The following is a 13157-nucleotide window of genomic DNA, read 5'->3' as shown; positions in this document are numbered from 1 at the left end:
TGAGAATCTTAGCAATAGGTTGGTAATTCAATCCATGGAAACTGATGAAATGAAGTAACATAAGGGGAGAAGAGAAGAAGGCCTAGGGCAGAACCCCAAGGAATGCCTATGTTAGAAGGTGTGATCTGGGAGAGGATCCTTTGAAAGGGACAGAAAAGAAGTGGTCAGATAGGGGGAAAACCAGTAGTGTGGTACCCCCAAAACCTAAAGAGAAAAGACTATCACTGGGGAGAGGATGGTCAACAGTGTCAAAGGCTACAGAGAGGTCCAGGAGATTAAAGACTGAGGAAAGGCCATTGGATCTGGTAACTAAGAGATCATTAGTAACAATGGAGGGCAATTTTGGTGGAATAAAGTTCAAATGTTGCAATTGATGGAACTGACAAACAAGCTGAATTGATGACTTGGGGCTCTATCTTACACTGCTCAGTGAGCTTCTCTTTGAGGCTGAAACCGGGAGTGGTGTTAGTGCCATTCTTTATCTACTAACTTGAGACATGTTAATTGTCATACTTTCATTTCCTAACTGTTTTATAGCTACCAATGCACTGTTTGCCTAAGCAATTTTAGTTATTGCACTAATTCCAGTATTGTTTATGAAAATCTTTAGATATATTTATGGGTTCATTGAGGCAGTCTAATAACATGACTTGTGGTCATTATTAAGCTTATCATAAGTCTTCAAAAACTATGGCCATGCTGGTCAGGGAATATGGATGGCTTAGTTAGTCCATCATAACCATTAGAAAAATAACAAGCAAAATCTTCCAGAAATACACCACTATGCATTTCCCACAATTGTTTCTAGTATAAGTAGTCTTGCTTTATTTGTAGGAGGGAAATGATTCCTTTGTACATTTTAAATAAATATATATATATTAAAATTTAAAATTTAAATTTGTATAAATAAATTATATATTTAAATTTGTATATTTAAAATTTTAAATTTGAGTTTCTATTTTAGCGACTCCAGGAGCCTCCAAGCAAGCTTACTGAAGAACACAAAGAGAACACAGTAGAAAATAGTCCTCTTACTGCTAATCTTGACAAGTAAGTAAAAAATATTTTTATACAGTATTATTGAATACTATTTAAATACAATTGTCATTTCGATTTTTGATGTCTTTTTTCATATTTTATTTTGTAGCCTCCTAAGTTTTGATTTCAAAGTGATAGGCAAAAAAAGCCATCACCAGGGAGAGCAAATTGGAATAATCATCTTGGGCTCTGAATTGGGGCTCTCTGGGAGAACTATCATGGCTAGAATTTCCTAATAGCTAAAAAAGATAATAAATAGCTGAGCTTAGATACGGCCCTTTTTACCATAATAAGGGCAACACAGAGGGAGCTAAGACTAACTGTGCCACAACAGTACCTCTCCTACTTCCATGGGCTCTGTGTTCTTTTTGACATCTTCATTTTTATCATCTTTTAAGGCTGTTCTTGATGAGATTTCACCCAGAAAAAACAAAAGACCCATGTATACCTGGGGACCCTGTAATGCCCCATTGCAACCCTTTTTTGCTCTGTTGGAGAGAATGCATCATGTGAGGAAATTCTGTTCTAGGGTCTTGGAACTGAACTATTTTCTCATTTTCTCTCCCGTTTTCATGTTTTTCTGTATGCCCCACCTTAAATCTCTTTTTCTGTCTTCTCCCATAATTCTGAGTATGCTTTTTAAAAACAAACAAACCAAACTCTCAATCATTAAAAACTACATTTCACATTTCAAAATATGGTTTTAATTTCATGGTTTTGAGTCAATTTGTCAAAATTAGATAGAATTCTTAATATGAAGATTAGTTTCTCTGTAGAATGTTAGAGAATGCATAATGTAGAATCAAAGGAGATCTCACTCTTTGGAAATTCTCTCAAGACATTTTTTAAGGAAATCTATTGGACAAAAGTTTAGCAGTTTTCCATATCTTTATTTCTCTAGCCATGAGAAAACTGGACTCTAAATTCCATGAATTTTACCCAAAATGCAGAATTTTTAAGTGTTGGAAAAAATCTCAGAGACTATCTAGTTCAACCTTTTTCTATAACAATTCTTTAAAAAAAAAAACCACCAGTATTTAAAGCTAAATTGTAAGAAAGAAGTTTGAAGTAATCCCCTTCTTATTTCACCTTCTTTTTGAAGAGTTTTGAGTCATTGTCTCTTGAAAGTAATTGATCAGAGAAACAGAAATATTTGTTAGGAAATATGCACTTATAGTACCTCAACAAAATACACAAGTAAATGATCAGCCTTTTTTTGAGAAAGGAAAATCTCCTACATCCCGAAGCAGGCCATTCTATTTCTGAACAGATCCAATTATTAGGAAATTTGTCCTTAATTTAAACCATATCTGCCTGTCACTTCTGTTCATTATTCCTGCCCTTCAAAACAAAAGTTTAATTCCTCTTTCATGTGGCAGACCTTCAGATACTTAAGAGTTTTCACCTATCCTTTCTCTTGAAGACTTCTTTCTCTTCTTTTAAGCTAATTATCCATAAAATTGATCATCACATGGCAGGTCTTTGAAACCATCCACTCTACAGATTGCTTTCCTCTAAATCACTGATTCTCAAAGTGGGCGCTACCACCCCCTGCTGGGTGCTGCAGTGATCCAGGGAGGCAGTGATGGCCACAGGTGCATTTATCTTTCCTATTAATTGTTATTAAAATTAAAAAAAATTAATTTCCAGGGGGCTAAGTAATATTTTTTTCTGGAAAGGGGGCAGTAGGCCAAAAAAGTTTGGGAACCACTGTTCTAGATGCTTATCATTGTCATCCATGAAATTTGGAAGCCATAATTAAACATGAACTCCAGATTTAGTCCAATCAGGATAGAGACTACATTGGGATGATCACCTCCTAATTCTGAACATTATATATCTTTTAGGGCAGCCTAAAATTGCTTCAGGATTTTCTTAGTCACTATATCACACTATTATTTCATAGTGAGTTCCTAACCCCTTAACACCCCTAGATTTCATTTAGATGAAGTGAAGTAGAAGCATGTCTCCCACATCTTGTATTTATGAAGCTGATTAAAAAAAAAAGTGCAAGACTTCTGCTTTACCCCTCTTCAAGTCAGTCTTATTAGCATTGACTCAACTTAGAACCTATTAGCCAATTTCTTTCTTGCTGTGTGTCATCTGCAAATTTTTTAAAAATGCCCTTTATGCCTTCATCCAAGTAAGTAACTAAAATATTAACATTACAGGGTGAGTTTGGGACACTTCTTTCAAATTGATTTGAAGCCATTAATGATTAGTCTTTACATTTTGCCACTTACCATTTCTTACTCTGCTTGTTTCTTATTCTCTGTTATCTAGCCAACATCTTTCCATCTTCTCCACTCAAATAGCATAAGAGAATTAATCAAGTGCTTTCAGTCTTTTAATCATAATTTCATATTTTTGTTTTGGTCACCCAGGCTGATTTTGTTGGATGAGGAAACAAGTGAAAAGAGAAGCGAAACAGGTAAGATGACAAATTGGATTTACTCATTTTCATGATAATACTTTAAATGCCATAATAATTCCTTTCAAGAGGATTAATATATTTAAAGCTTCAAAGTAATAAAGATGTCTTAAATAATCTTCTTATTTCATCTTCTATTTGAAAAATTTTTTAAAGTAGTTGATCTTAGAAACAGAAATGTTTGTTTAGGAAATAATGTCCTCTTAGGACTTTAAACCATATTGAATTAGGATCTAGATAAATGAGTCATTTATTGTAATTTAAGTTTTGTTAGATTTTTTTTATAATTTGTAGTTTTATTATAATGCCATGGTAATTTATAATAAATAATAGTGTGACTTCATTGCTATCTGCATACTCTATTATTGTGTTAGAAATTTGCTACATTATTATTGCTTGGATAATGCTTACTGTTTGAAAAATTTTAAGTTATTTATAGCTTTATACGGGGTAACAGACTGATATGCATTTAAATCAAGATATCACCTTCTTGATGTCTTCAAATAATGAAAGACAAAAAGGCCAGCAACAATAACAATAATATAGTAGAAAAATAATGGTTTGAACCCAGAGTTCAGGACTTGCTTTGACATGTCCTCACAACGCCATTTTGCCTAATTTTATTATGATGGCAATGAGGATGAAATAAGAATTTTCCATCCAAGGGTTCAGAGGCACCCAGCAGCTGCTTGATATGCAGAATAGGGCCCATGACCACACCTCACTCTGGAATGCATATCCTTTCCTTGGTCATCCCAATATCTGTGAATGAACTGGGTATTGAGGACAGAGCTATTGGCACCTCTTCTTGCACACTGCACAAGTTTAGATACCTCTTACCTGTTCCTTCAGTGGCTCTACGTGGTGGTTCTTGTGCCCAGACTTCTTTGTCTCTCTCTGTTAACCTGGGCTAAAAAAATGATTCACTATAATTATTTTCTTCAATTTTGTGATCAGAACTTGCTTCAATTCATTTTCTTTTTTTTAACCCTTACCTTCTGTCTTAGAATTGATTCTAAATATTAGTTCCAAGGCTGGAGAATGGCAAAAGGCAGGCAGTTGGACCCTGGCTTACCCAAGGTCATACAGCTGTGAAGTGTCTGAAGTCAGATTTGGACCCAGCACTTCTGGTCTCCAGAGCTGGCTCTCTATCCATTGAGAGACTAAGCTATTATCCCCAGTTCATTTTCTAGATCTCTGTGTGGAATATTTGTAGGATAGAGTTCTGTATTCCTTCCTTCTCTATCGGCCTATCCACCAGCCTTTCTCACAAACACAAGGTGCCATCCAAATTTTTTCTTTAAATATTTTTTACTGTTGTGGCCTGCAGCTGAGTTTGAGAGAAATTTAGTATCATTTCCTTCAAGAAATAACTCATCTTTAGGGGCATGAGAATCAACATAAGTGACATCTGTTTTTGTATGTTTTTGGCTATATTTTCCCCTGAAAAAGTTTCTGATTTTCACAAGTGAGCCATTCTCATCCTCATCCATATTAGTTTTGAGCTAACTACATGGTCCAGTTATTAGAGAACTAGACCTAGAGTGAGGAAGACTTGAGTCCAAATCTGACCTGAGTCACTTACTTACTATCTGTGTGATGCTGGGCAAATCACTTAATCCTGTTTGCCTCAGTTTCCTCGTTTGTACAATCTAGAGAAGGAAATGGTAAACCACTCCAGTATTTTTTAAAAATCTTTATTTTATTAATTAATTTGGAACATTTTTCCATGGTTATAGGATTCATGTTCTTTCCCTCCCCTCCTCCCACCCCCTTCTTATAGCTGATGCAAATTCCACTGGGTTTTACACGTGTCATTGATCAAGACCTATTTCCATATTATTGATATTTGCACTGGGGTGATCATTTAGAGTTAATATCCCCAATCATATCCCCATCAATCTATGTGATCAGGCAGTTGTTTTTCTTTTGTGTTTCTACCCCTGTAGTTCTTCCTCTGAATGTGGGTAGCGTTCTTTTCCATAAGTCCCTCAGAATTGCCCTGGGTCATTGCACTGCTGCTAGTACAGAAGTCCATTACATTCTATTTTACCACAGTATATCAGTCTCTGTGTACAATGTTCTTCTGGCTCTGCTCCTTTTACTCTGCATCAATTCCTGGAGGTCTCTCCAGTTCACATGGAATTCCTCCAGTTTATTATTCCTTTTAGCAAAATAGTATTCCATCACCAGCAGATACCACAATTTGTTCAGCCATTCCCCAATTGGAGGGCATTTCCTCATTTTCCAGTTTTTTGCCACCACAAAAAGCACAGCTATAAATATTTTCATACACGTCTGTTTATCTATGATCTCTTTGGGGTACAAACCCAACAATGCTATGGCTGGATCAAAGGGCAGGCATCCTTTTAGAGCTCTTTGGGCTTAGTTCCAAATTGCCATCTAAAATGGTTGGATCAGTTCACAACTCCACCAGCAATGCATTAATGTCCCAATTTGGCCACATCCCCTCCAGCATTCATTACTCTCCCCTTCTTTCATTTTAGCCAATCTGCTAGGTGTGAGGTGATACCTCAGAGTTGTTTTGATTTGCATTTCTCTAATTATTAGAGATTTAGAACACTTTCTCATGTGCTTATTGATACTTTTGATTTCTTTATCTGAAAATTGCCTATTCATATCTCTTGCCCATTTATCAATTGGGGAATGGCTTGATTTTTTATACAATTGATTTAGCTCCTTGTATATTTGAGTAATTAGACCTCTGTCAGATTTTTTTGTTATAAAGATTTTTTCCTAGTTTGTTGTTTCCCTTCTGGTTTTGGTTGTATTGTTTTTGTTTGTACAAAATTTTTTTAATTTAATAGAATCAAAATTATTTATTTTACATTTTGAAATTTTTTCTTTTTTTTCCAATTCTTTTTTTTTTAAACCCTTGTACTTTGGTGTATTGTCTCATAGGTGGAAGATTGGTAAGGGTGGGCAATGGGGGTCAAGTGACTTGCCCAGGGTCACACAGCTGGGAAGTGGCTGAGGCCGGGTTTGAACCTAGGACCTCCTGTCTCTAGGCCTGACTCTCACTCCACTGAGCTACCCAGCTGCCCCTTGAAATTTTTTCTAACTCTTGCTTGGTCTTAAAATCTTTCCTTCCCCAAAGATCTGACATATATACTATTCTATGTTCACTAAATTTGCTTATAGTTTCCTTCTTTATATTCAAGTCATTCACCCATTCTGAGTTTATCTTGGTGTAGAATGTGAGATGTTGATCTAAACCTAATCTCTCCCATATTGTTTCCCAATTTTCCCGACAGTTTTTGTACCCAAAGCTGGGCTCTTTGGGTTTATCATACACTGTCTTGCTGAGGTCCTAAGCCACACAGAGATAGCATTATAGGGTGGGAGTGGAGGAACACTTTGCATCTGTTCTTTGGGGACTTGCAGATGTGTCCCCGGGTTGTCTAATTGTATCTTTTTTCTTTTTAATTTTTCAGCAACAGAAGCTCGCAAAGAAAACCATTTTCCAGTGAATGAGTTTGAAGCCCCTCTGCTTTCTGGGCCTGAAAGTGGTAAGGGATTCAAGCCCCACCCAAGTCCAAACACTGAGACATTTAGTTTTTCTGACTTAGAGTCCAATAGGGTCCTAGATCTGGGGCAGGGAGAGCCCTCACATGTGCAAGGGAAGTCAAGCAACTTGCCCAAGGGAACATAGGGAGTGAGCATCAGAGTGGATTTGAACCCAGGTCTTCTAAATCAGTGCAAGCATTGGAGATGGTTGAATCTTTATCAGGGATCTACCCCTTTTTCATTATTCTGACTAGTGGATTGAAGTTAGGATGAAAATACAGATAGAGATAAGGCAGCTACGTGGGGCAGTGGATAGTGTTGTGTCTAGAGTTAGGAAGACTCCTTTTCCTAAGTTCAAATCTGGCCTCAGACACATACTAGTCACACAGACCCTTGGCAAGAGTCACTTCATCTTCTTTGCCTCAGTCTCCTCATCTGTAAAATGAGTTGGAGTAGGAAATAGCAAAGCACTCCAGTATCTTTGCCAAGAAAACCCCAGAGTCACAAAGAGTTGGGCATAACTGAAAATAACTCAACATCAACATAGAGATATAGAGAACCCATCCCTGTACTGACTCGGCAATCCCACAAGTGTTTTTAAAGGACCTTCTGTGTTCCAGAGAAACGGATGAGGCAGGGGGAAGCTACAGGATGACAGATGTGGATGCAGAGGTGAGACGGAGGACGAGAAGGATGCCGGCTGGCATCTAATGCACAAACCTCTCCCTCTGTCACTCCCCAAACCCTGGCCAGCTGATTCCTCTCCCCCTTGTGCTGCCCAGCCAGTGTCTGTCCTCCTTTGAGCTCCCCTTCTCCTCCGAGGTCTCCCCGGCTCTCATTCCCCCTGAAACTCTCCCCGTTAGTGGCCAGCTTCCTTCCTCCCAGACGTGTCCCTTCACGCTCCTTTCATCTTCCCTCCCGGCGGCCAGTGCCGGCCTTCCCATCTCTTAGAACTCTAGCACAGGCACTCGGCACTGGACCTGGTACTCCAACAGTGTTCTGAGCAGAGCATCCTGGGACCATCCCCTTCTTCTGTCACTCACTCCTCCTGGTCTAGCACGGAGCAGATGTGAACAAAGCATGGGTTGTGCTTCCAGTACGGTATTGGGCTTGCAGTCTAGCATGGGGGGTTAAAGACAAAAAAGCCCCGAATGAAATGATCCCTGCTCGTGAGGAGCTTGCACCCCGGGAGGGAGCACGCCAGGGGTGCTCACAGGCTGGCCGGCCCAGGCTCAGGAGTACGTCCAAACTAGGCCTCTCCCCGTCCCTGCTCCTCTTCACACCTCCGGGTTTCTGTGGGACGGCACCAGCAAACTGCGGCCCTCACCCCGTCACCCAGCCGCCCCGCATTCAGTCAGCCTGGGAGTCTGGTAGACTTTCCCTTGGTGATGTCTCTCGAACCCACCCCCTTCTCTCTGCTCACACCACTGTCACAGTCAAGAATTGAGCATTTTCTCTGTGTCGGGTGTATGCAAAGAAAGGCAAAAGCACGAACTCTGCCCCACTGAATTTCAGGGGGGGTCGGGGCAGGAGGAGGCGGGATGGGATTTAACTGAAGGAAGACGGGATGCAGAGGGAGGAGGGAGAGCCTCCAGGGATGGAGGAGATGAGTCTGATGGAGCCATGGGCTCGGGGCTGGAGGAGCAGCCTGAGGGCCAGATTGGGAAGGATGGACAGCAGGCCTGTTGCTTAGGAGAAACTAGTTAGGCAGCCAAAGGGCGGATCAGAGGATCCGAGCAGGGAGAGCAGCCAGGACAACCGCCGTGGGCCTGTGACCGCTGTGGGCCTGTGACCGCCGTGGGCCTGTGGCCGCCGTGGGCCTGTGACCGCTGTGGGCCTGTGACCGCTGTGGCCTGTGACCGCCGTGGGCCTGTGACCGCTGTGGGCCTGTGACCGCCGTGGCCTGTGACCGCTGTGGGCCTGTGACCGCTGTGGGCCTGTGACCGCCGTGGCCTGTGACCGCCGTGGGCCTGTGGCCGCCGTGGCCTATGACCGCCGTGGGCCTGTGACCGCCATGGGCCTGTGGCCGCCGTGGGCCTGTGACCGCTGTGGGCCTGTGACCGCTGTGGGCCTGTGACCGCCGTGGCCTGTGACCGCCGTGGGCTTGTCCTGCCATGAGATGGTACCATGGGATCACTCATGTGAGAAGATAGAATAGAAAGGGAGGTAGATGGCAGATGCTATGAAGGCGGAAAGAGCCAGACCTGGCCATAGGCGGGCCATGTGGGCGCACTACAGGGGAAGGTGAGAACGGCTCCATTTAGTGGATCTTCTTCACAGTATCGTTAGAAGAAGAGAGGATTTGGGGAAGGAGTGAGAGCTGCCTGAGGTGTCTACAGGACATCCAGGGTGAAAGATGTCCAAAGGACAGTAATGAGAGGCCGTAGCTTTGGAGAGAGGTCAGGCCAGACAGAGAGATGTGCCGGGCAACACAAAAGGGCCCAGGAAAGAGCCTTGAGGTACCAAGTGGGCCCAGCCAGCTGCGGCATTGGCCGAGGGCCTGAGGAAAGGAGGGGATCGGTATCGATTAAGCACTCGCTGGTGCCAGATGCTGTGCTGAGCGCTGGTGGTCTAAACAGCTGCTAAAGGAGTTTCCCTTCTGCCTGAGGGTGCTGCGGGTGGTGGGGGAGCAGAGATGGGCCCGGCTCGGGGCAGGGTGTTTGAGCTCTGGAAAGAGAGCAGAGCCGAGAGGGAAAGAAGATGGACCACAGGGTGGGGGCTGGAGGAGAAGCAGGCCGGCTTTCAGGATCTCTATTCCTGGGGGTGAGGGCTGTAAGAGAGGTCGGATGGCCCGAGGCTGAAGGAAGTGACAGCAGGAGACCACAGCAGGCCAGAAAGTCAGACACACAACCTGGGTGGGAGTGAAGAAAGAACCAGAAGGAAAGAGCACTCGGAGGCGAGGGCGATCGCGTCAGATGTAGAGAGCTGAGACGAGGCCGCTGGAGGGGCAGGGAAGAGATCTTTGCCAGCCTTGGAAGCCTGAGGCCAGGTCACACAGGCTTTGGAGTCGAGAGAAAAGCAAGTGGAAGTGTCTTGCATTGACAGCTCTAACAGTTTTAAGCACAAAGAAGATGAATGATATCCAGCAGGGACAGTTGGATCAAATGAGGGTCTGTTAAGGTTGGGGGAGATATAGGCAGATGCTAAAGGCAACGGAGAAACAGCCAATAGAAAGGAAGAAATTGGAGCAGCGAGGTAGCGTCGTGCAGCCAGGCCTGGGGTCAGGAGTTCCTGAGTTCAAATCTGGCTTCAGACACTTCCTAGCTGTGGGAGCCTGGGCAGGTCACTTAACCTTGATTGCCTAGCCCTGCCACTTTTTTTGTAAGGATTTTTTGCTTTGTTTCATTTTTTAAAAGGGAAGAAACAGAAGGTCAATGAGAATGAGTACAATTTGTTGCAAAAGATGGGAGGGATGTGTAGATTTTAAAATTAATATTCTATATCTCCAAAATATAATATTTATAAAGATTTACTAATATTTAACTAGAGAGCTAGAGAAAACAGGGAGCACTCACCAAAACTCACTCATGTGGAAGAGAGAGGAGAGAGTTGAGGCATTATCCAAAACTTAAATACAATAACGTAAAGGACATAGGTAAACAAACATGGAAAAAAGGAACCATGGGATGAGGGGAGAATTTTAGGAGATGAAGTTCAAAGGATATAAGATTTCCACTTATACAAATGGAATCAAGGATGTAGGTAGAGGAGTTTGCTTGGCATGGAGAAGACCACCTGTTCGTGTTAGACAAGGGTGTAGGAAGAGATGGTGGGGGAAGATATTTGAGTGACATGAGAAGAGGAAGAGGGTAAAGAAGGTGGGTCCTCTGCTGAGGCGGGGAGTTGAGAGAATCCTAGGGAAGATGCAAGGAATGCTGAAAAGCATTGAAATAGCTGCTGAGAAGGGGCAAGGGCAATCTATTAGGGAAGTGGAAAAAGTCTGTTTGTTACACAGAGGGCCCAGTTGAGATCAGGAAACACAAATCAGGGACCTAGTCTGGATGGTTTTGTGGTTTTCCCCAACTCCAATAAGCAGTATATCAATATGAACAAAGATGGGTAATAGTGGGACTAATTTAAAGTTGGAGTTTGGCAAGACATGATTTGTGTTAGGCCAACGATGCTGGGGAAAGGCTCAAACATAGAGGATGGGTTAGAATTACTTCTAGCATCTTTAGTTTCTTCCTCTTCATTGAGTCCTTCCTTTGTTCCTATAAACACATATCAGCCTAACAAATATGTTTTTTTAAAATCAAAGCCACAACTTCTCTATTTTTCTGTCTCCTTCCTTTTATTGTTGAACCTTTTGAAAGAGTAGTTTATACTCATTGCTTTCACTTCCTCAACTAAACTCCTTATCATCTATCTTCTGTTCTCAGTACTCTAAACTGTTCTTTCAAAGATGTACTCTGACTTATTTTTTCTCTTCCTGCCTCCTATCATAGGAAAAAGGAGAAAGAAAACATTTCTAAGAAAAATGAATAGTTAAACAAAAGAAATTTTGTTGCCATAAAAATATTCAGTAAAGAGAAACTGAGACAAAAACCTGAACATAATCTATTTTTTGGCAAGGCTAACAATTACCAATAAATAATAGAAGTCAGCAATCTCTCCGTGATCAAACACACACCATACAGTTAGAGCAACTTTTTACTCAGTTTGATTGGTCCAATGACACAAACTCAACTCAGACTGTGATTAGTTTATATTAGAAGTGAAAGTGGACTTATATTTTCCTGACTTGTAAAGGGGTGGGGGTCTTCAAAATCCATAACAACAGGGAAATAGAGGTAATCTATGTCCTCTGGAGAGCTCTGTGACAGAGGACCCCTTCTTCCCCCAAATTCATGCCAGAGAAATCCAGTGCTAGGAAAAAAAATATCTGACCAGGTTGAATCTGCTTCTCTCCATCTTCTTTATCTCCCCCCAAAAGCAGGTCTGGTCTCAGTTGTATGCACAGCCTCCTATCAGGTATTATGCAAATTTCTCTACAAAGGCCTATACAAAATAAATCCAAATCTAAGCCTCAGAAATTGGTTATAATAATTAATAAAAACTCTTAACTATTTATCAGTCAATAACTACTAATCAACCAGAAATCAATAATCAATTTCGCAGTTTCCATATTGGCTATAAAAATGCTATGTATGTCCATTACTTTGGAGGTGGGTAGCATTCTTCACTGATTTTCTGTTATTGTTGTTAGTCACTGCATTGATCAGAGTTCAGTTATATCTTTATAATTTTGATATTCTATCAGTTGTTTACCTGGATCTGTTCACTTCACTCTTTTTATTCTGGTTGGTTACTTTTTTAATTCCATATTTTACAAAACCAAAAAAAAAACCAAAACACAAGTATTTCCATATACAAAGAAAAAGAAGGTTGCACATCAATGAAATCACAAATCTTACATGTTTAGCTTGCTTTTTAAAAATTTTTTTAAACATTTATTAATAATCATTTTTAACATAATTACATGATTCATGCTCCTACTTTCCCTTTCACACCCCCTTCCCACCCCCCCCTTGGCCGACGCACATTTCCACTGGTTTTGTCATGTGTCCTTGAGCAAGACCTATTTCCAAATTGTTGATAGTTGCATTGGTGTGGTAGTTTCGAGTCTACATCCCCAATCATGTCCGCATCAACCCATGTGTTCAAGTAGTTGATTTTCTTCTGTGTTTCCTCTCCTGTAGTTCTTCCTCTGAATGTGGGCAGCGTTCTTTACCATAAAACCCTCAGAATTGTCCTGGGTCACTGCATTGCTCATAGTACAGAAGTCCATTACATTTGATTTTACCATAGTATATCAGTCTCTGTATACAATGTTCTTCTGTCTCTGCTCCTTTTGCTCTGCATCAGTTCCTGGAGGTCTTTCCAGTTCACATGGAATTCCTCCAGTTTATTATTCCTTTGAGCACAATAGTATTCCATCACCAGCATATACCACAATTTGTTCAGCCATTCCTCAATTGAAGGACATTCTCTCCTTTTCCAGTTCTTTGCCACCACAAAAAGCGCAGCTATAAATATTTTCGTACAAGTCTGTTTATCTATGATCTCTTTGGAGTACAAACTCAACAATGGTATGGCTGGATCAAAGGGCAGGCATTCTTTTATAGCCCTTTGAGCATAGTTCCAAATTGCCAGCCAGAAT

General features: G+C 41.3%; 1 protein-coding gene across 2 annotated transcripts in view; it reads left to right on the top strand.

Annotated features, from left to right (window-relative positions):
* The window catches only part of ICA1L (islet cell autoantigen 1 like), a 43871-nt gene that overhangs the window by 14059 nt on the left and 16655 nt on the right, over positions 1-13157 (top strand). The window contains exons 7-9 of one of the 2 annotated variants that reach the window (XM_044667470.1): positions 965-1050; positions 3423-3448; positions 9144-9163. In XM_044667470.1, the coding sequence (XP_044523405.1) occupies positions 965-1050; positions 3423-3448; positions 9144-9163 (132 nt within the window). Of the gene's footprint in view, positions 1-964; positions 1051-3422; positions 3470-6924; positions 7000-9143; positions 9164-13157 lie in introns of both variants that reach the window. The other variant, XM_044667472.1, reaches the window with a different exon arrangement.

This window comes from Gracilinanus agilis, chromosome 3, assembly GCF_016433145.1.
Source record: "Gracilinanus agilis isolate LMUSP501 chromosome 3, AgileGrace, whole genome shotgun sequence".
Taxonomy (NCBI): domain Eukaryota; kingdom Metazoa; phylum Chordata; class Mammalia; order Didelphimorphia; family Didelphidae; genus Gracilinanus; species Gracilinanus agilis.
Note: the sequence above shows the minus strand (reverse complement) of the source record. Positions and strands in the feature narration are given on the sequence as shown.